Source organism: Gordionus sp. m RMFG-2023, chromosome 1, assembly GCF_954871325.1.
Source record: "Gordionus sp. m RMFG-2023 chromosome 1, tfGorSpeb1-WG-v2, whole genome shotgun sequence".
NCBI classification, from domain to species: domain Eukaryota; kingdom Metazoa; phylum Nematomorpha; class Gordioida; order Chordodea; family Parachordodidae; genus Gordionus; species Gordionus sp. m RMFG-2023.
This window is the reverse complement of record NC_088775.1, coordinates 37,435,817-37,462,547: the sequence shown is the minus strand read 5'-3', so window position 1 is coordinate 37,462,547 and position 26,731 is coordinate 37,435,817. Positions and strand designations below refer to the sequence as shown.

Genomic DNA, 26,731 nt, shown 5'->3' with positions numbered 1-26,731 from the left:
CGAAAACTTATAAAGCATATTTATGTTTGCGCTTAGAAATTTTGAAATCCCAAATGAATCTACCCCTCAAGTTATAAAGCGAATATATTGATTATAATATTTATTTTAGTAGTTCTCTTGAAATACCTTTGCATGACATTATTAAGCAATCTGTTGAAGAGTTCAAGTTTTTTCTTTAGGCAAGTTAATTTTTTAGATAAAGCTACATTTTTAGAATTTTTTGGAATGAGCAAAAAAGCTTTAACGATGAAATTTCTCAGTTTTCCTGTAAAATTTTTGGCCATATTAATGAGGATATAAAGAATAGCCAAAATGATTTAAATAATTTAAAATCAAAAATTTCCAAATATACCTGTGATGCCCAAAATTTAAAAGATAAAATACTCAAAGTTATTATAAAACTTGAAATCAATCTAAACCTATTTTAAAGGAAACCAAACAATCAGAATATTTTTCAAGGATAAGGGCATCAAATAATGTATACAATTTCTTGAACAAAACAGATTTAGAGTACATAAATAAATGAACAATATTAAATCTTTTTTTAAAGATATTATAATGATTTAGTTATTGAATACCAAGAGCAAATTAAAAATATATCCCAAAATTTAAAGGATGTTAAAAATTACTTAGATTCATCACATATAAGCTCTCCTAAAAAAGCTTTAGATTCTCAAAGTAAATTTATATTTGTAAATTAAATAGTAAAAATGTTCCTATATTGATGATTAATATTAATTTTATATTGAATCATATATATTATATTATGGGTTAGGCAACATTTTTATTGATTATTTTATAGCCTTAATTGGAATTTCAAAATATCTACAAGAATTAATCATTATAGTTGCTTCAAATTTACAAACCGTGCATGAATTAATTCAAGTAATCTTTTAAATACTTAAAATTTTTATTTTATAATAGGCCATGGTTGCAACACACTTTCTAAGGTGTGATATAAATTGGCTATACACAACTAATTTTAATCTGCTTAAATCAATATTATGTTATTTAAAAAAAAATATACTAGCCTTACTCAGTTAATTTTTAAATCACCTAACCTTGACTAACTCAAATATGTGTAGAGCTTTTAGCCCAAAAAAATAACTTAAACCTCTCAATTGAGCCTCAATTTAAAGATTGAGACTGCATTTTAAGATGAAAACTTTACTAAGTTTGAAGTTAGCTCAAGATTTGTGATTTAACAACATACTTACTGGGCATTTATGTTTACCTAAGATCAGGCACTTCAGGCCATTAAAAAGTATTTCTGTGATAATATTTATAGCAGATTAGGATCAGCCTAAATATACTGTTTAAAAAAAATGGGACCAGGCTAATTAAAAAAATCAATTAGATAATATTGTCAGAGACCTGCAGGCCCAGCCCTATTGTCCTGGGTACCCGGGCCGGTCATATTTTAATTTTTTTAAAATATATCTGGGCTAGGCTTGATCGAGCTGAAAAATTCAAGGAACTTTAAGTTGTGGATGCCTCTAGGCATGGTTGGCAAGTGGTTAATTGACCAAAGGAGTATTTGACTAGGTCAAATATTCTAAAATGTTATTGATAAATATATTTAATTAACTAATATATATTTAAAACATGTTTATCAATCTAATTAGGTTACAATTTATTTAAAAATATATTTGTCATCAAGGCATCGATTTAATTATAATTTCATTTTGAAATATAAAAATAAATGAATTTTTCTCATTATTAATTTGATTGGATCTCAATATATAAATAAATATAATATTTTGCTAGAGCATGGTTTAGAAAATAATTAATTACCTATTTATATTACATTTACAATTATTGGGCATAGTCAATAATGTAAGGAGCAAATATAAATCTGTATAAAAGCTCTGAAAGCAGCTGTTGAAGAAATTGAATATTTTTGCGAAAGAAATTAACAAATATATTAAATGAAGAAATATTTTTCCAATTAATGAAGGGGAAATGTAGTAATGTAGGAATATATTGTAATATACTATTTATACATTATGAATTATTATATTCGTCAATAAGATATGCTTATAATGATTTTATATATTTATGGTTAATATAATATTGGGTGTAGGTTAACACTACCTAACACCCATAGCATGGATTACATAATATAATTATTACTGTCATGGTGGAATAAATAAATTACATATGTGTTTGCAAATATTCTAATTATTATATATACAAATAGTGTTTGCAAATATTCTAATTATTATATATACAAATAATAATTGTTTTATATTTATTTTAGGTGCAATTCTTAAAATATCACACCAAAAATGAATACCAATGATATAATAAATAAAATTAAAGATAATATATATATACACACACACTTTTAAACCAAATAGTTTAAAATCAGATATTATGTCTAAATTTAATATCATTATTGATGAAAATAAGAAAAATATTTGCTATGTGCAATGCATAAATTGTTCAAATTTATTATCTTATAATTATAATAATGGTTCATATCATTTAAGAAGACATAATGGTAAATCCATGAAAATTGATAATTTTTTATTTACAAATGAAAAACAAACATTTAAATTTAATCTAAAATATTTAAAAGAAAAATTTATAGATTATTCCTTAACTCTTTTTGCAAAAGATAATTAAGTCCTTTGAGATGATTGCCAAATCATTGATTTCACATCCCACCACTGTATCACGGGACTTTAAACAAAACTAATAAAATAAGAAAAATTTTGGATGCCAAGACTGCCCCAGTAAGCAAGAGTCAATTTATGGCTGTTTTCACTGATATATGGTCCGATGACCATAAAAAGAACTCTTTTATAACATTTAACATGCACACTATATTAGATGATAGGAAGCTAGTGAAGAAAAATATATTGCTAAATTTAAAGAGGTGTCAAAGACTAGTAAAGTAGTTAAGGATGAACTACTAAAGAATTTCCACAATTTTTTATTTTGATACAAACGATTTTATAAATATAATGTGTGACCAAGGTAAAAATACGATAGATAAAAGCATTAGAATTAAATGAAAGATTAAATGGTTGTTGTCATTTATTAAACACAGTTTTAAGAAATTCATATTTGGATAGTAATGCCCCATTAGTAAAATCTACAATAGATAATATTAAAATATTAGTGGGGCATTTAAAACAAAGTAATAAATGCTAGTATTTAAAAACCCTTTATCAAGATGTAGAAGTCCGCTATAACTCTAAATAAAATATGCTCAATAGTATTTTTTCACAGAATGAAGAAATTGTAAAAGTTCTTCAAGAACACGGGAGTTCGGAAAATTATTATATTATAGACTTTCCGATTCTTGAGGATCTTGTCAATATTCTTGGAATACAGAGCGATTGTTGAGTTACAGTCGGACTCTTGCACCTTTTTAAAGTGGTAATTTGGTATTATGAACTTTAAATTTATAATATCTATCAAAGCAATAAAAGAGAGATAAAATTGATTCTACTAATTATAAAGCATTTTTAAATTAAATTTTTTTTTTACATAAGTATCATTTTATCTCTCTTTTTCTCTGTCCCAAATTCAGGCAATTATATATATTGTTAGGGAACAGATCGCATGATGATGGAAAACTATATAAAAGACTATATTAAATTACAAGAGGGTCAGGAAGTTAATGAATTACCATCGACCAGTCGAATTACGACTGTTGTTAAACTAACTCAATCGTTTTACGACAAATGGGGCGATAACAATTCTGATATATATCAATACCCACTGATGAATTTAATAATTACTTAAACGTAAAAATAGATGAAACATTTAAAGTGGATAGTGGTGGGCGGCTCATCAAAGCCAATTTCCAATTTTGGCAAAATTGGCAAAACGCGTATTGGCAATTACTGCTTGATATAATACAATTATTTTCTTTTGTTAAATTTATATTATAAATAAATTATATTATATTGTGCAAATAGATTACATTCTCAAAATACTATTTACATACATGCATTTTTTTAAATAACGATTTATTTTTATTTTATAAATAGTAAATACAATATATTATATTCTCAAAATATTATTTACTTCCATTTTTATATAATTAGTTTTATTTTTATTTTATAAATACAATATATAATATATTATATTCTCAAAATATTATTTACACAAATTTTTTATAGTATCAATTTGTAATATACTAAATATCTGTTTAGAATAAAAGATAAAATGTGTAATATGTTTATAAATGATAATACTCGCTGAAAAATACGGTAAAATACCGAATAGGTAAATTTTAGTATACACGTGGTCGAATATATCTAAAAAAAAATCCGGTCCGGGCCTAAAAATATTAAACCCGGACCGGACCGTAAATTTTTAAAAAAAATCCGGGCCGAACCTTACAAATGATACCTCTGCAGGTCTCTGATTATTGTTCTCGATTTGATTTTATAAGTATTAGCTTCATTGTGTTTTATGTGATATCTTTTAATGATTTTTTTGAGTGTTTTTTAAATCTTAAAAACCGGATTTTACAGGAAATGTAATCCATATTGTGTAAAGTACTTTATGAATTTCAAAAAACTTTACCTTTAATTTTTTAGTTAAATTTATATAAAAAAAATGAGAATAAATTATATTAGGTTCAAAATATTTGAAATTCATAGGGTAGGTATTTCTAAACATGCATATTTCCAGTAAAATAAGATATTTAATATTTAAAAAATATTCTCAAAATATGATTTTAAAAGTTGAAAAAAATAACACATTGACACTAATATTATATGATATATAGTATTTTTTATTTTATACATAATTTCTTAATAATAAGTGATAAAGGAACCAAAATTTAATTTATTTGTAAAAGTATTTTTAAAAAATCAAATTATCCCTAAAGAAAGTGTGACAATATTTTTTCATTATAAAATTTGTACAAGAAAGGGATTTAAAAATATTTAACATGTAACATTCAAATTTATCTATAAATATTTCCCCTATTTTAAATGATGATTAACGTTTGAGGAATAAAATCAGGGATCTGAATCCTTCGACAAAAAAAGTTACAGATCTGGTTCAGGAATAAAATTTAAAAAAAGGTGTGGTTTGGAGAACAGAAATATTGACTCAAAATAACACATTTTTTTTATCATTTATTAATTTTTTATACTCCATAATACACACATAATTTACAAGTAGAAAATTAATTTATATTATAAATGTTTTATTTAATTGCACAATCATAATATAAAATTGAAGTATAAAAACCAGAAAATTTTGAAAATGTGAAGAAAAAAATAATTCTTATTAAAAAATTATAAATTTTTTTTTGACAATTAGAACCCCTGAACCCACTTTTAAAATGGGACTGGGTTCGGGTTTGGCTTCAGCAAAAATACGAGGGTTCAAGTCCGGGTTCACATTTCTGAATAAAATATCAAAATATACATATTTGTGATGATATACCAAATATTTCTTCGGTTAAAAAGTTAAGATTTTTTTGTTTTACTCATAATTTATTTTGCAGTTGTAGGAATTAATTTTTTTAATCTTGATCATCATTGATGACCATTTTTTTTATATTATAATGTAGATTATTTTTATTTATTTTTTTATATAATTTTTCATGGTTTCTTATTCTTTCAAAATCACAAATTGTTTTGTCCACGATAGTTAAATATAATCTTGATAAGATAAAATTCTTTTTGGCAATTTTGATTTAGATGTATATTATTTTTTTCCAAAAGTATTTAAGGTGAAAAACTGTATTTTGTCTCCCAAGTACAAGGGATAGAAAAAAACAAATTTACATTAGTAATTTTTTAATCTAAATATTAAGGAAAATTTTTACAATGACCAAAACCCGAAGAGAAATGATTAATTATAATACCACTCGAAAATTTGTTTTATCCGAATTTATTTTAAATATCCTGTCGATATTTTTTGAAAAGTTTCAAATCTACTTTCTCTCTTGATATAAACTCGAGAGCCTATGGTGATTATCAATTTTAATAGCACTCAAATTATTTTACTAGGGCTGTGCCGATCCACAAATTTTTCACCGATCCCATCCAATATTTTTTGATGTTACTACAAACCCTATGCGATAAACTATTCTATATTTATATTCATTTTATTTACCATCAATCCTTGAATGAATGCCATGAAAAAATTAATTTTCTATTCAAAAAAAAACAAACAACTAACAGTGTATTTTGTTATTTTTATTCTCCAAAAGTTAATAATTTATTTAAAATACGAGCAATGTTTATGGTTGAATAATGTGTTGTTAAACTGCTAAATTTGCCGATTTTTAATAAGGGCTAAGTCAAGATTTTAGCAAAAATATTATTACCTATGCCATAAAATTTCGCCAATTGATGGCAAAACCTTTCTATCATCTATGGGCAAAGTCTCCAGTATAGGTAATTTTTTGGCTACAATCTTAATTTAGCTTTTTTTAAATCGGCTAAACAAGCCGTTTAACAATACTAACTGAATATGAACCACTATATATCTTAAAATCCTTTTTTGTTGCGGATAATATAACATCATTTATTAAATAATTCGATTTTTTATCTACAAATAAATTGAATTGGTTCCTTTTATTAATTTATCATTATTATGAATAAAAAATTAATCATAAAATAACCAAACAATGAAAATATTAGATCAGATCGTTTTTTGAAAATATCGGCCTTATCCGATATTTATTATTAGAACAGCCATACTTACTAGCTTTTTTTGATACCCTGATCGAGATATTTTTGTAGAATTTTTTTTTACTTATAACATAACGGTCTTATTTGAAAAAAAATCTGAAAAAATTAGTAAAAATTCTTGGTTATAAGTATTTTTAATTCACATACCATTTCAAAAAAGGCTAGGTTTTAAATCCGATTCTTAGTGTCTCCTTTGATTTTAATTTTATAATAAATAAATATTTTTTTTATCTATATACTTTAATTGGTTTTACCAGAGCTGTTTTTTTAAATTGTATTGTCTTATTTAGACCTAATAAACATTAAGATTTTCTTCCTTTAGATTCACCAAATTTTAGAAGAGAAAAATATTTATTGTTGGATGAAATGGAGATTTTATTTCATCCATTTCAATAACTTTTATATCTGGCATACGATATCGCCTTCTGTGGTTTAAATGAAAATTTTTATAATTTGAATATAAAAAATATTGGGAACGAAAAAATATAAATAACAACTAATTTCAATATCTCTTATATAATAAAAGGTTTTTCACATTTTTTTGTCAAAAGAAAATTATTTGGAACGTTTTAATAAAGTTTCGGAATAAATCCCTTGCGTTCTCATTCGATAATCCCCCCCCCCCCCACAGTTCCACTCCTGGAACGTTTGCGAAACATTTCATTCCAGGTCCTTCTTAATTTACTTATTGCTTTGTTTATAAAATAATTTATCAAGTAATTAACTAGCTTAATTATTTACAAATCATATAATATATAATTTTAATATTGCATAGTCTTTAATGACAGATAAAATACAAACCTTAATTTTTTTACATGATTTGTTCAATGTATATGTTAGCGTCAATTAGAGGTGGGCGCGGGCCTAATTTTTCATTCACGGCCCGCCCGCTCACGGTGGCAATAAATAAAATTCACGCTTACCACTAAAAAATTTTCGACCCGACCCGCCCGCCCACGATAAGCAATATTTTGATTCACGCCCGAAAATTCACGGTGTTTTTAAATTTTTCAAAACTATTGCTATAATTTTACACTTTTTTGAATTCATTCTATTTATTTCTCTAATTTCATAATCCACATTAATAACAAAAAATAAATATAATCTATAAATCGAAATTTATTTAGAAAAAGAAGAATGTCCATCTTTTTTTATTTCAATTGTATACGCCTTTCCTCTAATAAGAGATTGGCTACAGAAAATAACCTTTCACTAGAAGCCGAACTTGCAGCTGACAAAATTTTACTCGATAATTTTCTCGAATATTCCTGCTTCCAAAACTTCAAATATTGTTTTGTTATTTATCTTATATGAATCTTTTAAGTTCATCCTCACAGCCTTCATCGGTGATGTTGATGCTTCATCAGAATCATCTAAAAATTCTCTAATGAGTGTAGGATGAATTAGGAAAGTGATAGTTGGTTTGGTATTGACCATTTAGAATATACGGTTTTTTTATGAGTTTAGGATAAGTTAGTAAAGCTATAAATGATAATTGGCATTGACTTATGCATATCATCTAATTTTATATCATTTAGCATTTTTAAGATTGTTATCATTTTCTTCATTAAATATGGATCTAGAATTAAGCCTACCTTATGTAGTGGCTGCTTAATAATCTTTTAAAAGAAATCTTGTTCTGTATTTTTAAGGTTTTGATTATTATTGTATCACGTTCAGATTCAGAAGGTTAACAAAATTTTACTAATTTTGTTTCCATAGACAAACTTCATTTATTGTAAGACGAGAATCTGCTCTCAGATTATCCGAGCATTCTTTTAATATTGATAAAAATTTATCTAACTCGCGTATGATGCTGATATCAATTGTGGCTAATCTATTTAATTCTTGCTCGCTAAACAAGCGCATGTATTTCAGAATATGATTTTAAGAAACTCCGCATCATGATATATACAGAGTTCCATCTCGTTATTCTCGCTGTTACATCTTGTTTAAGCGTGTGGTTTAGTTTGCTCTTAGCTATAGATTGTTTGAAATATTGTACTATTTTTTTTACACCATTTATATTTAAAGCTATTTCAATTAAACATTTGTCAAAAACATAATGCATAATATTATTTGTATATGGCATATACATGCTAGCGTTTCGTCATCTTTCAATGCACTTATAAGATTTGCTTCGTTATCACTCACAACTATACATTTATTTAAGTGATTTTCTACTTCTGTATATTCTCCTAAAATTAAAATGACTGCACTTTTAATTTTGACGTTTTTTTCATCCATTACCCTTGTGGCCAAAACAAATGTTTTAATTTAAAATCCTTAATGATAATATGTCCTATAATGATTAAAAAACGATTTTTATAGTCATCCGTCCAAATATCAGTGATTATGGACAAGTAATTATTATATATCATGTTTTTAATCTTAAATTTTATTTCATGGTATATTTTTGGACCTATAGTATTCATGAGAGTTTTTCAGTTCACAACTTTTATATTTTTATATCCATATGTAACACCAACATTTATCCCTTGGCTTAGCTTGTAAAATCCTTCACTTTCTATTGCATTTAAAGATCGAAGATCTTTACAAATAAAATATAACTTACTTTTCTGTAAAATGTTTAAGCAAAATTTAACATAAAGTCTTGCGTTAAAAAACACCTAAACATAAAAAAAAGAACTAACGAAATGATACCGGATGTTGTTTATAAAATGCGGAAGATTTTTAGTTTTCATAAATGAACTAAATTAAATAGGAAAATATATAATATAATTATAAAATTGCAAATTTATATTTATAAAAAAACAATTTTAAAATTAAAATTTCCGTGATTCACAGGAAATTTATGTTTACGCCCGATCACGCCCGGGGAAAATTTTGGAAAGGCCCGTCACGCCTTGGAATTTAAAATTTATTCACACTCACTCCGTGACACGATGGGTCACGCGTAATTTCACGGCCAGCGCCCACCTCTAGCGTCAATATGTTTTTCCCGGCAATGTGCTATTTTTACAACTTTAAGTCATTTTTTGAGTCGGGTTTTCAAAATTTAAAAATCTGATTTTAGCAGAAATATATTCTATCATGTTTGGAATACCTATCTTATGAATTGTAGACAATTTTACTGATAAGCTTTGAGTCATTTATAATTTATATAAAATATATATGAAAAATTTAAAATAAATTATATTAAGTTTAAAAGTTCATGGAAAAATTCTCTGAAATTCATAAGATTCTAAACATGACGGCATACTCCGGTAAAATCAGATTTTTAATTCTCTCTCAAACAATGATTTAAAATTTTAAAAATAACACATTGACGCTATCATATACATTTTAAAACATGTATAATTTCTGTAAAATTTAAAATTGTTATAATTTAGAATAAACAATAAAATATTTTCATTCTACTATTAATTCAGAATTCTTAATATATCATAATTTGTGATAATGAATGGGATAATATTTTTTCAGATTAATATTCTTAGGAACAAATTGAATTATGAGTAATATTTTAATGCGAATAATCCTAATTGATATTCGTAAATATCGTTCAAATTAATAAAATATTAGATTCGATTCGTAAAATCGGAGCCCTAAATACTAAACTATAGAGGCTATTAGAAAAGGTAGTTTAAATTTATATATATTATAATTTAATAAAAAGAACAGTGTGGCATCGCATAGTTTATCAACTATACCAGCCACTATAATACATAATATTTATAAATTAAATTTTAATTTAAAAAAAATATAATTCAAATCTAATTTTCTTAGCCACATAATGTCATTTTTTTCAATGCTAATTAAATGATGAGACGACATTTTAAAATCGATTTAATTTCAATGGAGCATGGCATTCATTTTATTACATTACATCTTCTTTCCTTTGAAATTTATGAATAAACTAATATAAAATTAGCAATATTGGATTGACTAAAAAGTATTTAATCATAATGATATCTTTGTATATTTATTATTTGCCCATTTATAATAATTTAATACATCTGAGTATAAAAAATTAATTTGAATGTTAAAAATTTTAGCTTATTATTAATACTTTTATATCGTTACAATTAATTTTAGTAATATCTCCTTTAATTTTAAAAATATTAAAATTATGATAAAAGTTTATTATATCAAAAAAAATGATTTCAGGAATAACGCAACTTATAAAATTATTTATACGGAGTTTCCCATTCAAAAAAGAAAAAGTCCCAATCAAAAAAGGAAAAGTTTCAATCATAAAAGGAAAGGTCCGATCAAAAAAGGAAAAGGTCCAAACAAAAAAGAAAAAGGTTCAATCAAAAAAGGAAAAGGTCCAAACAAAAAAGGAAAAGTGTCAATCAAAAAAGGATTCCCAAAAAGAAAGGAAAAAGTCCGATCAAAAAAGGAAAAGTGTCAAACAAAAAAGGAAAAGGTTCAATCAAAAAAGGTAAAGTGTCAAACAAAAAAGGGAAAGTGTCAATCAAAAAAGGAAAATCCCACTTCAAAAAAGGAAAATGGTAATTTTTTAAAATTTTTTTAAAAAAAATTTTCAAATTTTCTTAAATTTATTTTGTCATTCCTTCTTATTTTATTACTAACTTTTTGCGATTTTATTTGTATCTTTTCTCAATTTATTTTTCTTACTATATTTTTTCTCAATTTTTTTCTTCTCATTTTTGATAATTCTTTTGTATTTTTAAAAATAATTTATAAATTTAGGTCCATTTTTTTAACAATTCTTTACGTTTTTTTACATCATACATATGCCGTAATTTTTAAAGGGATCATAGCTATCTGAGATCTTCACGGGATTTAAAGAGTTCCCTTTAAATTCAATTTTTTAAAGGATAAAGAACTATACGGCATTATCACGTTTGAACCATGATATAAAAGAATCTTATTTTAAAACGTTTTTTAATTATATTGTTATTCATTAATTTTCAATATTGTTTTTTGGCCTTATGAAATAAGATATGTCTAATTATCAATCGATAGCTAATCAAAAGATCTATACAACTGGAAGTCAATCTCTCCCCCATAATGGGCTGGTCTAGGTCTTGGGGGGTCAGGATTATTTTTATCAACACAAAATATCGATATGGGTATCAATTAATATGGTTTGACTGAAAGTCTTCATTCTTGGTCTGGATGGCTATGACTTGGTCTGAGGGTGGGGGGGGGGTGTAAAAAATAATTTTTTTTGATATGGGTGTCAAATAAAAGCTAATTTTAATATCGTTTGACAAGTCTTCATTCTTGGTCTTGATGGGTATGACTTGGTCTGGGGGTCTGGGGAGGGGGGGTAGGGGTGGAGGGGGGTGTAAAAAATAATTTTTTTTAATATGGGTATCAAATAAAAACTAAATTTAATATGGTTTGACTGAAACTCTTCATTCTTGGTCTGGGGGGTGGGGGGGGGAGTATAATTTTTTTTGATAAAATAAAAGCTAATAAAAATATTTTTTATTGTAGTAATAATAATCACTCATAGAGGGCGGGTCTAGGTTTTGGGGGGTCAGGAATATTTTTATCACCACAAAATATCGATATGGGTATCAAATAAAATCTAATTTAAATATCTTTAGATTGAAATTATTCATTTTTTATCTTGATGGGTATGACACTGTCAGGCCCTCAACATACAGGGTTTCTCATTCAAAAAAGGAAAAGGTCCAATCAAAAAAGGAGAAGCTTCAATCAAAAACGGAAAATTCCCATTCAAAAAAGGAAAATCGTAATTTTTTAAGTTTTATTTATTTTTGTCATTCCTTCTTATTTTATTTCTAACCTTTTGCGATTTCTTTACAATATTTGTATCTTTTCTCAATTTATTTTTCTTACTATATTTTTTCTCTATTTTTTTTCTTCTCATTTTTATAATTATTTTTTAAAACTATATTATTTTTTTGGCAGACTATTTTTTACATACATATTTATAATTACAATATTAAATTAATCGTTTGGTTATAATAAGTTTGAACTGTAATACCAAACGATATGTAAATTAATAAAATATAATCATTATAAAATTCTTATATTTTTAAAATTTTAATATTTATTCAAGACGCATTTATACTTTTTAGCAAGTAAATAATTTTTTTGTAATTATCTTTTAAACTATTTTGATTTATGAAAAATTAAACGTAAAATGAGGTAAATATTATAATCTAAGGATTTTAGTTTTTTTTTCACTTCCAATTGTTGAGTATATACTTTAAAAAGAAATTTTTTTGTTTTAAAAAATAAAATTATGATATGGTAAAAAGGGGAAAAAATATTAACAGTGAAACAAAAGCTCTAATAATTTACGCGTTAAAAAAAGGATAATATCAAAAATATAGCATCATCTTTTAAAATAAGCTATAAGACAGTGACAAATATTAAATACTCCCATCTCAAAAATGGAATAAAATATAGCTTGCCCAAAGGAGGTTCACGTGCACGCAAGAAATTAAATCAGAAGCAGGAAGAATATATATTAAATTGTATAAATTTGGATTGCACTTTATCCTTAAAAAGGTTATGTGAAATGATTAAAGAAAGATATGATGTGGAAATATAAAAAAATACGGTATCTACTCTCAGGATTTAGGTACTGCTTTAAAAGAGTATCACTACGTTCAGTTAGAGTAAATATAGAATCAAATTAGAGATTCGCAAAGAATACGCGAATTGGTTTGTAGATGTAGCATATATGAAAGAAAAATTTATATTTATCGATTAAAGTGGGTTTTCAATATCAATGAGGCGATTATATGGATATTCACAAATAAATAAAAAGGTATGGATATTCACAAATAAATATAAAGGCAATTAAAAATGTTCAAGGGATAAAGACAATAAATTATACTACCATTGCGGCTCTCGCAATTGCAGGAATATTTAGATTCGAAGTTCTTGATGGCCCTTGCAATGCTATATTTTAGCAACTTTATAAATGAAATATTAAATCATTTTGAAGAATATAATATGATTTTTGTGATGGATAATGTTCTATTTCATCATAATCACTCAATTAGGGAATCGATCGAAAGAAAAGGACATACATTGAAATATTTACCACCCTACAATCCTTATCTTAATCCTCTTGAGAATGTGTTTTTTCAATGGAAGGATTTTGTCAGAAATAAAAATCCTAGTAACGAGGAAGAATTAATTCGTTTCATAGAACATGGAGAAAGAGGAAAATGCCAAAAATTATTTTAGAAATATGGAGACCTATATTCCAAAATGTAGAAGGGGAGAAATTATTAATGATTAATATAAATTTTTGTTTCTTGCTATATTAAATATATATCGTAATTGTAATTAAATAATTTGATATGTAAAAAATTATAATAAAAAATTTGTCTGCCAAAAATTTAGTGAAAATTAAATATACTTAAAAGAATTATCAAAAATGAGAAGAAAAAAATTTAGAAAAGATATAGTAAGAAAAATAAATTGAGAAAAGATACAAATAAAGTAAAGAAATCGCAAAAAGTTAGAAATAAAATAAGAAGGAATAACAAAAATTTAAGAAAAATTGAAAAATTTATTATTTTTTTTTGCTTTTTTGATTGACACTTTTCTTTTGGGAATTTTCCTTTTTTGATTGGACCTTTTCCTTTTTTGATTGGACCTTTTCCTTTTTTGTTCGACACTTTTCCTTTTTTGATTGAATCTTTTCCTTTTTTCTTTGACACTTTTCCTTTTGATCGGACTTTTTCCTTTCTTTTTAGGAATTTTCCTTTTTTGATTGACACTATCCTTTTTTTGTTTGGACCTTTTCCTTTTTTGATCGGACCTTTTCCTTTTTTGATTGGGACTTTTCCTTTTTTAAATGGGAAACCCTGTAAAGAAAATATCAACAATTAATTAAATCTTATATGTGAAATAAGGTATAATAAAATGTTTTTATTTGAAAACAAAAACTAATCATTAAAACACAAAAATAAAATATATTTAAATAAATTTGATTTAATTATGCCAACCCTACTATGTGACTAAAAATCTATATTTATGTTTTAGCTTTTAAATTAAATATGTTATTATTTAGTCATGCAAAATTCGTGGACCAGGGTTTGGAAATTTATTTCAACCATCTGATTCTTTACATATTCTGAAGCCTAATCACGTTTTACCCAACAATTTTTTATCAACACTTCCAAACCCCTCTATCCACACGTCTTCTAAAATCCAGGATCACAAATTTACTCATCAAATAGATATTGATCATTTAACGAAATTACCAAATACAAAGCTTAAAGGAATAATGAAAGTTTGAATATTATGTTATTTATACTATTTGTTAATTTTGGCAATATTTAACCCTTTTATAGTGTTCTTACATTGTAATGTATTTAAAACTTTTGAGTTAAAAATTTATGATCACATTTGTCCAAAAATAATCTTTTATATTTATAACGGGGCATCCCTTAAGACAAATTATAATTTAAATAATATCTAGTGCTGTGAACGTTATTTCAAAAAATAAACGAGTTACTCGTTACTTTTGAATGGGAACGTGTTTTCATCACTCGTTACCTTGTGAAAAGGGCGTTATAAGCAACACGTTACTCGTTACTTAACAAATACGAATTAATATATATATATTTTTTAAAATTTATTTTTTTCCATAAATCATTAAATAATATATTTATATTATAGGATAAGATCTTTGCAATAATTTTATTTTTAACAATTGATTTTCGAAATTTTTATCAAATAAACTAGAGCGCCTTGAGCTCAACATAGATTTCGCTGTGCTACACACGTTCAACTAGCACAGTGAATGGAAGGGTTCCTTATATTTGATAAATGAAATTTTCATTGGGAGAATTTGTTAAAAATATTTAAATCTTATCAGAATTAAATCTGGTATGTATGTTTTTATTTAAAGGAACCAAATCTGATTTCTATATTTGTAATTTTTCAAACATTAAATATCTTCATCTAAAGAAATAAATACTATTGACATATATTCTTTATATAAATTATAATATTTATTATAGAATAGAAATTAACATACCTTGATTGATTCAATATAAATTAGGTTAACAATCTCGACTGTATAATATTCAACAATAAAAATGTATAAATAAAATAATTCAGATCTGAATAAAACCTCTGTTTAAATAATTTATAAAATTAAAAAAAAAATAATTATTTCTTTCATATTTTTTAAGAGCGTTACAAAATATTTGGTACTTATTATCCTTTTAAACAAGTAACGAATGGCGTTCCATTTCCCCCAAAAATGCAACTACGTTACTTTACACCAATAATAATATCCAATTAAAGTAGTGTAAAAAATTATGTTTTTTTGGAAAACTAGAAATTCTTATCTTAAATTATAATCAAACATATGTGATGATTATTTTAATATAGCTTGTTTACATTTTAATTATTAAATTATAATTAGACAAGTATTTTATAATCCAATCTGGTCGAAAGTATTTTGAGAACATTCTTGATAATAATTTATTTTTTTAGCGAACACATTTTGTTGATGTATCTTTATTTAAGTTAAACCAATTTTTACAACTAAGGGTCAGTCGGACGACCATTTTAAAACTGGATGAAACTTGGCATAGAGGTTAAATAGATTGTATCTTTTATACATATTCAAATTTTAATGCCCTAGCTCAGATATTACCGAGTTATGGGACTTCTTCCTCTATTAACGAACTTAAAATTATCAAAATATTTTTGGTTTAAAGTAACAAATTACATATCATTTTGTAGCCCGGAAATGCAAAAATTATTTTATAAATATCTTAGTGTCGTTGTATTTCTGGTAAAACAGAAATAAATTATTTTGAAAAGTACCAATTTAAAATGATGAAACTTGAATTGTGTTTATTACCAATATATTTATATATGCAAGTAAAACATATTAATGGAGAAAATAGGAATTTAAATTTTATTTAATCTTTATAGGAATAAATAAATCCATATAGAGGGCGCTTCTCTATCTATAAAGATAATTATAATATATTTTCTTTTTATTGTTGTACAAGAATATATATATTTTGAAATATTTTTAGTGTATATATTAATTTATAGAAATATTAATGGTTATTTTTGATATAAAATGCACATTTTATTTATAAGTAATATTATAATTAGATCATTAAATAGCGACCTCTATAATCGATACATTTATTCATAAAATGATATAAATTAAATACTATTTAAATTCTTATTTTCTACATTAATATTTTTTACTTAAATATTTAAATATATTGGTAATAAACATATTTGATGAGTTTCATTGTTTCAAACGCCATTTATAATTGATTTTTCTATTCCTAAAATTATTTTAAAAAAATTTAATTTCTTATTTTCTCCATTAATATTTTAACTTAAATATATTGGTATTAAACACATTTCATGAGTTTCATTATTTTAAATGGAGCATTTTTCAAAATAATTTTTTTGTTTTACTGAAGATATTTTTTTAAATAATTTTTTCATTTTCTTAAGGAAAATTTTAAGGGCTACAAAATGATATATAATTTGTTACTTTAGACCAAAAATATTTTGCATATTTTAAGATTCGTTAGAAGAGGAAAAGGCTCCCATCTCACTTTTAAGGCCCATAACTCGGGATATATTTGAGGTAATGCATAAAAAATTCCATGACAAATCGACCAGCGATTCGGCCGACCATCTCAAAAATGAATGAAACTCGGCAAGCTAGTTATCTATGTTGTAAATGTTAATAAAATCAAAATTTTAGAGTACTAGCTCAACCAGATCCAAAGATACACGCCTTCAAAGTCGAAAATCGCGAAGTGCGTGATTTAATTAAATCTTGTTATTTTAAAAAATATTTAAGATAGAATTACAAATTATACATCATTTTATAGCCTTTAAAATTTTACGTTGGAAAATATAAAAAAAAAATTAAAAAATTTCAAGTGTTTTCTTATTTACGGTAAAAATAAATAATTAACATTGTTAGGAAGGAATTTTTTTTGGGTGTTAATATTCACTAAAAATGTTTATTACCTTTATATTAAACGATTTAATAAAAAATCTCGATAGCCATTTTTGTTTTTTTAATTTTATTTGAATTTTTATTATTTTTATAAATAAGAAAATGCAATTTAGATGGCGTTATATTATATTTTTTTATAATATAATATTTTTAATAAAAATATGAATAGTATTGTGATTAAAATTAAAAAATTAATTGAGTATAACCAAGAATGATGTCCTGGAGCGATATGTAAGCAAGCAACCCATACAGATATGATTTTATTAGGACGCTATATTGTAAAATAAAAATATTTTAAAATTTTATACACAATCAATATAAAAATAAATACATCTTGTTATAATTTTATCCCATTTTGTGCTTATTAATAGAATTTCTTGAGACGATAATTTGTAGTTACGTCCTGTCACTGTAATAGGATCTACTACTGTTATTATTTGATTAATGGGTAACCATATCTTTTCCGCAATTGTGGGGTAAAAAGGATGGTGATGGTCCATGGAGATGTAAAAAGGAAATATATATCTCCTCTGTAATTTCATTCTTTTTTAGTACTGTGGCTAACCACCAAAAATCGTCATAAACACATGTTACGAATCCTTTAATATCTGCAAAAGACAAATTATCGGCATTTGAGATATTGTTAATTTGAAAGTCCTCTGCATATGAATATATTTTTGATTTCCCTGGAATGGGACGAGCTAAATGGAATCTTTCTCGTAGTTTGATTTCTTGTAAATTGTATTGTTTATTGGTTTTATATGTAAAATTTACTGATGGCATATTTTGTTTTGCAAATTGATATAAATCAACTGGCGTTAAAATGTGTCCAGAACTGATGCGCTGAAGGCTTGAACGTGCTGCTAATCTTTTTAATGTTCCGCCAAGGCCGTCACATGGACCTTTTCCATGGGATGTGGCTGAAAAATGCCATTTAGCTGATACACCAAAATCTGATTAATGATAAAACAGATTTATAAAAAAATTTCTATTTTTATATTGCGCAGTTGATCCGTCAGAGCAGTAATATATTTTGTTTGACTTTTTGCTGAATTGATTGGTCAAAAATTTTATCATTTTAGTCTGGTATAAATGTACTGCAATAACATTATGTTAAAGTGACTCTGATATTACCATATAATTAAGTTTTCTATATTGCCCTTATTATTATAATATGCTATCATAGGATGAATAGTGGCTTGATTATTATTTCAGTGGAATCCTTAAACAGTGTCTTGGATTATAAATGCATAATTTTCAGAGAAATCACAAATTATCATAAATTCATTTGGTTGTAAAAAATGTTTAAGTTTTGAAATATATGATGATTGATTGTAGCGATGATAAGAATAAAAAAATAAAATAAGATAAAATCTTTATTTTCAAATAATAAAGATAGTAGATCCACAACAATGAAAGAATATATCTACAAATTATGGCCTTAGGAATTTCTATTAATAAGCGCAAAATTATAATAGTTTGAATATAAAATTTTAAAATATGTTTATTTTACAATATCGCTTCAATAAAATAATATCTGTATGGACTGTCTGCTTACATATCGCTCCAGGACATTATTCTTGGTTATACTCAATTAATTTTTTAATTTTAATCACAATACTATTCATATTTTTCTTAAAAATTATATATTAAAAAAATTTTAATATAACGCCATCTATATTGCATTTTCTTATTTGTAAAAATAATAAAAATTCAAAGAAAATTAAAAAACAAAAATGGCTATCGAGATTTTTTATTAAATCGTTTAATATAAAGGATTTTTAGTGAATATTAACACCCAAAAAATAATCCCTTCCTAACAATGTTAATTTTTTATTTTTACCGGAAATAAGAAAACACTTGAAATTTTTTAATTTTTTTTTAATATTTTTCAACGTAAGATTTTAAGGGCTATAAAATGATATATAATTTGTAATTCTATCTTAAATATTTTTTAAAATAACAAGATTTAATGAAATCACGCACTTCGCGATTTTCGACTTTAAAGGGGTATATCTTTAAATCTGGTTGAGCTAGCACTCTAAAATTTTGATTTTATTAACATTTACAACATAAATAATTAACATGCCAAGTTTCATTCATTTTTGAGATGGTCGGCCGAAAATCTCATTTTTTGGTCTATTTCACGTGGAATCACCCAAAATCTATTTAACCTAGCCAAGTTTCATCCATTTTAAAAATGATCGTCCGAAAATAACATAATTTTAGTCGATTTATCATGGAATTACCAATATGTATTATTATGTCATCTAAAATATTATTATATATTTGTGATATAAAAGTATAAATTAAATGTGGAAAAATATCTTCGAGAACTTGCTTGCAACGGAGTGGCTAGACGCCAAGTTTTTGAGTTATTATGTTCATATTTCCTATTTTAATGGATTCTTAAAAACAAACTATACAATGGAAATGTGGGAATGCCATGTATCATTTTTGACTATATATTCACATAGCACAACGGTTTAGATATGGAGTATATTTTGCATTCTATTCTGCTGTGTTGATAATGTAAGGCATTGCAAATGAAATGCAGATAAAAATTGTAAAGAATAGTATCAACTTGCTATCTAAAATCGTTCTCCTGATAAATGAATCTACTTCACTGTCAATGGCTTTATCGACATGATATATATAGTTTTTATATATAATTTTTTAAAAATAAAAAGGCTTATGATAAAATGGCATCTGAATTAGGCAATCAGTTGCTAAAGATTTGAAGGGTATTAGATGTACGATGGGTGTTTAGTAGTAATCTATGGCAGTTTGGGAAAATTATAAGGCCCTTTATACGCATTTCAAAAATTCAACGGAATCTAACATCAGTGCAAAATTTAACGGGCTGTTCATCCAATTAGAAGGCTGTGATTTCTTATTACTGCTGAATGTGAGCGCGGCTGATGGAGCTTGCAAATCTTATGATAAAACATATTTCAATAATGATAAACTTTAACGGGCTTCATATATTAAAAAGTGGCTGACAAGTCACAGGTCTGCAAAACATTCTAGGTTCGGTTAATATTATTAAAAGTATTGAAAAAGATTTACTATATCGATTATTGTTGTTTTATTTCATCCTTTTTTTAAATTTATTCTGATTTATGCATTATTCTAAAATATTAGGTCATTTTTTATGCATTATATATTTTTTTGCAATATATTTCAATTTTTATATAACTGTTTTATATAATTTATTGTATTTTATATGTAATGCTTCGGTCGTGCTCCTCCTATTTTCTTTAGAGTAATAGCATGCTGTCGCAAATGTTAGGATTACAGCACTGCCATTCACTATATTAGTAAGTATTGACTGAAGATACTTATTTGATGATAAGTTACAATAGTTAATATAATGTCATTTATATGCATTGACACAAAAGACCAATGACGTCTCCTGAATCATTTGTGGAACCTTCCGAGTTTAAAGTATTAGAAAAAAGTTAATACTTTACCAATAACCTCAAAATTTTAATAAATAATAAGATATTTCCAAATGGCAATTCCATCCTTGGTCTAAAGGTCTCGGTATATGTCATGTATATTTATAGGATACTTTAAAACACTTAAAAAGATTATACATTGCTTTTGCTAAATTGAAAATTACAATTGTCTATAGTTATTAACCACAAAATGCCGCTTGTGATGGAAGACTATATTTAAATCATTAAGTCGTTTTTAAAAAGTTGTAATTCTTCCAGGCAATTGGAGAAACTAGGCTAAAAACATGAATCCTCAAAGGCTAAAACTATAACAATATGACTTGGTATTGTAATATAAAGAGTGATACGGTAATATCGACAATTTTGGTGGACTAGCAAGTTGAGCGTAATTGATATTATTTGAAATCAATATTTAATTTATGCAACATCTCAGCATGCAAAAGTTTTATTTTCATGGATCTCTCCCGCTATAATACCTGATGTTGTAGATGAAGATATAATCTATTCTTTAGGACTTTTTATCGAATGTTTTCATACACCTGCCAAAAAGAGTCAAAAAATTAAATAAAATTAAACAACAACACCCAAAAATTCCCAATACATTTCACCCCAAATTTAAAGTGGAGTCAGAAATGATGTTTTAGACTCAAAAAATTATAACAAAAGTGAGATACTATTTTTAGTTTTAAGGGTGACGAAACAAAGGATGGAGTAGGTTGCGAGAATTTGAGCTTAATTATTTGATAATTTTTTATAAATTCAAATGAATTTAATGGGCATGCTTATTTTAGGAAGTCTTCGTGGTGTAGGCATTACTAATTGTATTTTAAAACGATTTAATGATTTGAGAATTAATTCCAGATCTATAATGATGCAAATGTAATGTCTGGTTAAAATGGAGATTTACAGATTTTACTCCAAAATAAATTAATAAAAAAGTTTCCTGTTTTTTTCAATTTAGCAAATGCATTGTCGTTTTAACACATCCTGTAAATATAAAGTTTTACAGAAACTTTTAGACCAGAAATGAATATACAGGTCATCTGGAAACATTTCTTATCTTTATGAAAATTTTGAAGCTATTGGATTAGTATTAATTTGATTTTTAATTTCCAACTCGGAAGCTTCCACTAATGAGTCAGTCGAAGCCATGGCCCACTTGTTTCAATGCATAATTATAAATGATAATATACTGGCCATTGTAAGGACCAAGTAATGTATTAAAAAATAAAAGATGTGATAATTTATTTGGCTTTATAAAGAAAAGTCGAAAAATATTATATCAAAATTTAATCTGATCCCCAAAAAATTCTCAAAAGTTCTAGAATGCTTAAAATTTCTTCATGATTTTTTATTTGATGATACCAAATTAAAATTTGATTGTGAAAAGGACTCTAATTGGAAAACTTTAACCCTTTAGGTTCCCTCATAAAATTAATATGATGCAACACGATATTTACTAATTTTTTTATTGATTCTAATATAATATAATATAAAACACACAAAAAAAGTTTTTTAAATTCAAAATGGCGGCTCTCCCTGGTGGTTTTAAATTCATATCATTGACACCTTATGGAAACTTTCGAAACAGTTTCTATTTTTATTTAGACATAGTGGTACGTTGCATGATTTGCACGACCACCTTGTTCTTCTGGGATTTAACTTTGTACTACAGAAGGTACACCTTCGTGAGGTTCTTGCCTGATTGATGAGCTGAATTTTTTAGTCTAATTTCTGGAAGGATATAAGGTTTATTATTTTTTCTTTGCATTGATATATAATTATTATCATTATGAATATTATCATCCCTATTAACATTTTTACAGTATGCCAATTCGCTAGCAATTATTTGTCTTCGGAATTCTTTCGATGAGAGTTTATTATCTGTAAGAATATTGTATATTATGAATGAATTGATAATCGCCACATCTATCAGCCAAAAGAATATTGGTAGCCACCATTTTCGCCACTTTCGCGAAATTTCATATAAAGACTTGAAATGGTCAACAGACCCCATATATTTATTATACATCTTTATCATTATTGGACATTTTACGTCAAATACTTCCCCTTTTTTATTTTTTCTCTTCACAGTATCCACTGATCTCGGATCAATATAATTGGACATTATAAATACGTTACGATTATCTCGCCATTTAATTATACTTATATTATTTTTATCACTTCTCCAGTCAAACTCACCTCTTTTTAATTTTGTTTCCATATTCTTTATGGGCAAGTATCTCCTATTTTTGTTTAGTGTTCCGGTAGCATATATACCTTTCTTTTTTAAATCGGCCATTAGAGTATAACTCGTAAAATAATTATTATCGAAAAATATTTTATGATTTTGAAGTCCTTCACAAAACTTTGTTACAACATTATAACCAAGATTACTTTCAACCTCTTTATTTTTCCCAACATAGATATTAAAATCATTCATATATCCTGAATTATCGCATCTCATCCAAACCTAAAAATATAGTTTAGCCGAAATAAATAATGACAAAATTTACACATCCTTGAAACCGCGTTTCGTGGGTTTCTTAGGCATGTATTGCCTAAATCCTATACGGCCTTTGAACCTAATCATTCCTTCGTCAATTGCTTGATATTCCGAGGGAAGAAAACATTTCAAGCAAGAGGGGATATTATCAATGAATGGTCTTATTTTGTATAATTTATCATAATTTTCATCATTTCTCGATGGTTCTAAGATATTGTCATTTATATGGATGTGGGCCATAAGCCAAATAAAACGTTTTACTTTCACTATGGATGAAACAAAATTGTCATGGAATTCTGGTTTAGAACTCCAATAATCTTTGTAATTTGCCATAGTTTTAATTCCAAAGAGTATATGAAGACATAAAAATTTTCTTATTTCTGTAGGAATAGTTGGTTGATATTTAATATTTTTTTGTGGGCATATAAATTGGTATTGAATGTAATTGTATTTATTAGAGAATCATTAATAAATTTCTTATATATATCTGATGGATACAATGGGTCCGTTTTTAAAGATGATATTGGACCTGATATTTTATCAAATTCTAATGCTGGTTGTGAAGAATATTTCTTGGACCAGATAGGATTATTATGGTTTGTAGCAGATTGATCATACGCATCTTGTTCAGAATTGTCATTGTCATCAATTTCAATTTGATAAGGTGTATCCGATTCATAATCATCACTATCAATTTGGTAACGTGTATCCGATTCATAATCATCTTCGGAATCAGTGGATGAGTTGTCTAACGAAGAACCTTCAGATGGAATGTCCAGATAATCATCCATATATATAACAAGCTAAAATTATTGCGAAATGAGTTGGCAAAATTTATCAATTATTTAAAAAAATAAATATTAAAAATATTGTTGTTAAGTGGCAGTGGTTAGTTTAATATACCACATTAAAAAGATCAAAATAATATATAAATATTATTTATTTGAGCAAAAATAAATATTAGAAAGATAGATAAAATAGTGAGGAATATATATTTAAAAATATTTGATAAATATACTTACTTATAATTAAAATTGGAATTTTAAGAAAAATCACCGTAAAAAACGTATTTTGAAATAAAGGCGCGAAAAAAAAATTAAAAAATAACTCCTCCACAAACATATGAAAAAGAATATCTTTTAATATATATTCGTGGTGGTTTCATTTTATATGATCAACTCCTTTAGAAGATATAAAGGTTAAAAGGTGGTTTTATATTTGCACTACCGCGACCGAAAGGGTTAAAGGGAAATTATCATGAAAAATGGTTGATTACTTTGTTGAACGATTTTTAGAAAAATTAACTATACGATTTTGAAAATTTTATATATGAAAAAAGTATAAAGAATTATGTAAATGCTATTCAGCAGGGCATATTATTGCGGTATCATATTACCAGTTTCTTATGAGGTCTCATTCCAAAGATCAATGAAAGGACAGGCTTATAAAAAATATAACTCAAACTTGTCACCTATAATAATTTGAAATAAGATGATTTTAGCTGCATTATATAATAATTTTACAACACCCAATTGAAAAGGACTGAGGATGTGTGATGCTTCGTATTTGATTCTTGAGGAAATTAATTTTGCTACCAATCTTCGATAAAACTTTGTTCTTTTTTTATAATTAAATTACTTTATAAATCTATAAAAAAATAGGGGGTGTTGTGCATTTCCATTGTTTTAAAAATAAATTGTAAAATAAACTATATAAATATATATAACATAAAATAACAAAAAAAAGTAAAATCGGATCGGTTTTTACAGGTATTGGCCCGATCCGATATTTAATATCGGCGCCGATATATTCTTTTATTAATATTGACTTTGCTTAATATGTTATGAATGTAATAATAGTTCGATTTCGATATAATAATTATTTACCATACAATGATTATGGTTAATAAATTATAAAATGTATTCATTAATTTAATACCAAAAAAATGATAGAATATAATTTTATAAACATTCAAATATAATCTTCTTTCCCACCAAGTTAAGATCGTTTATCAATCTTTTTATTACGGTTGCCTTCCTTTTTGACTTTGTTCAATTTGTATTATTGATTTGGTTTCGTCGTTCTTCCCTTTGATAGTGCCGTTTATCATTATCATTATACTGCCGATTATTTTTATCATGTTTTATCCGATTATCATTATCATGTTTATTCGGCTCTTTGATTTTATAACCACTTTGTTTAAGCTTAACGGTTGGTCTTTATCTGGATATCTTAATCGTAGTTCTTTATCCAGTTGTTAGTCCGGCGATTAATTGATCTCGAATTCTCATTTCTACATTATCTTCAAATTCGCATCTTCGGGCTAGCTCCTTTATATTTTTTATAAAGCTCATTACGGATTCAGTAGCCCCGCGACTTAATCTAATGAAATCAATTCTTGGTGCCAAAATAGTTCTTTCATCTTTATATAGTTGTTTTGCTATTTTATATATGTCAATCCATCCTACCTCCTCTATATTCCTAGGAAGAGTAATTTTTTTAATATCAGTTATAATGTTTATTCCTCTATAAGCTATATATAATTTTTTTAAAGTGGCGTCAGTTTGAGGAATATTTTTCACATTTAGTATATATTTGATATAATCAACGTAGTCCTCGATAGAACAATCTTCCTTTTTAAAGTCCTGGAGAATAATTTTATCCATAATTTCTAAATATATATAATTTTTTTTTATAACAGAAAATTTTTATAATTCTATATATTATTAAACTTCACCGAAAACCGTGCGACTTAATTTTTTTTATCTCGTCGCCATTTTTTATAGTCAAAACAATAGATTATTTATTATAAAATTGTTTCCTATATATAGTCTTTTATAATTATGTCATTTAACTTCTACTAATATGCAATTACATTGACCTCCATAAGATAATATAAAATGTAAGAAAGTTATATAATTAAAATAGCGTAACCTTTTAAAATTTATATAAACATTCAAATATAACAAACTTTATTTTCCAAATCTTTATTATATTTTCTATTTTTTTAGCGTTCCTCTTTGATGGAATAATTGTTAAGATGCCAGAAATTATCGAGATATTCAATTGACATATGATATATAATTTTAGATTCAATGAATGAATGTTTTATTATACATTAAATAAAGTTATTATAAAAATGAAGTAA

At 25.7% G+C, this 26,731-nt stretch overlaps 1 protein-coding gene across 3 annotated transcripts; it reads left to right on the top strand.

Annotated features, from left to right (window-relative positions):
- LOC135922061 (uncharacterized) lies at positions 1 to 26,731 on the top strand. Of its 3 annotated transcripts, none has more exons than XM_065456471.1 (8): positions 1 to 70; positions 110 to 179; positions 239 to 389; positions 431 to 510; positions 551 to 678; positions 803 to 885; positions 14,671 to 14,892; positions 26,595 to 26,731. In XM_065456471.1, the coding sequence occupies exons 2-8, from the start codon at positions 133 to 135 to the stop codon at positions 26,613 to 26,615; spliced, it is 732 nt and encodes a 243-aa protein (XP_065312543.1). In that variant the 5' UTR covers positions 1 to 70; positions 110 to 132; the 3' UTR covers positions 26,616 to 26,731. The 3 variants fall into 3 exon arrangements, with proteins under 3 accessions (XP_065312543.1, XP_065312541.1, XP_065312542.1); XM_065456469.1 differs by having other exon boundaries at positions 20 to 70; positions 110 to 166; positions 215 to 389; XM_065456470.1 differs by having other exon boundaries at positions 26 to 70; positions 113 to 166; positions 215 to 389.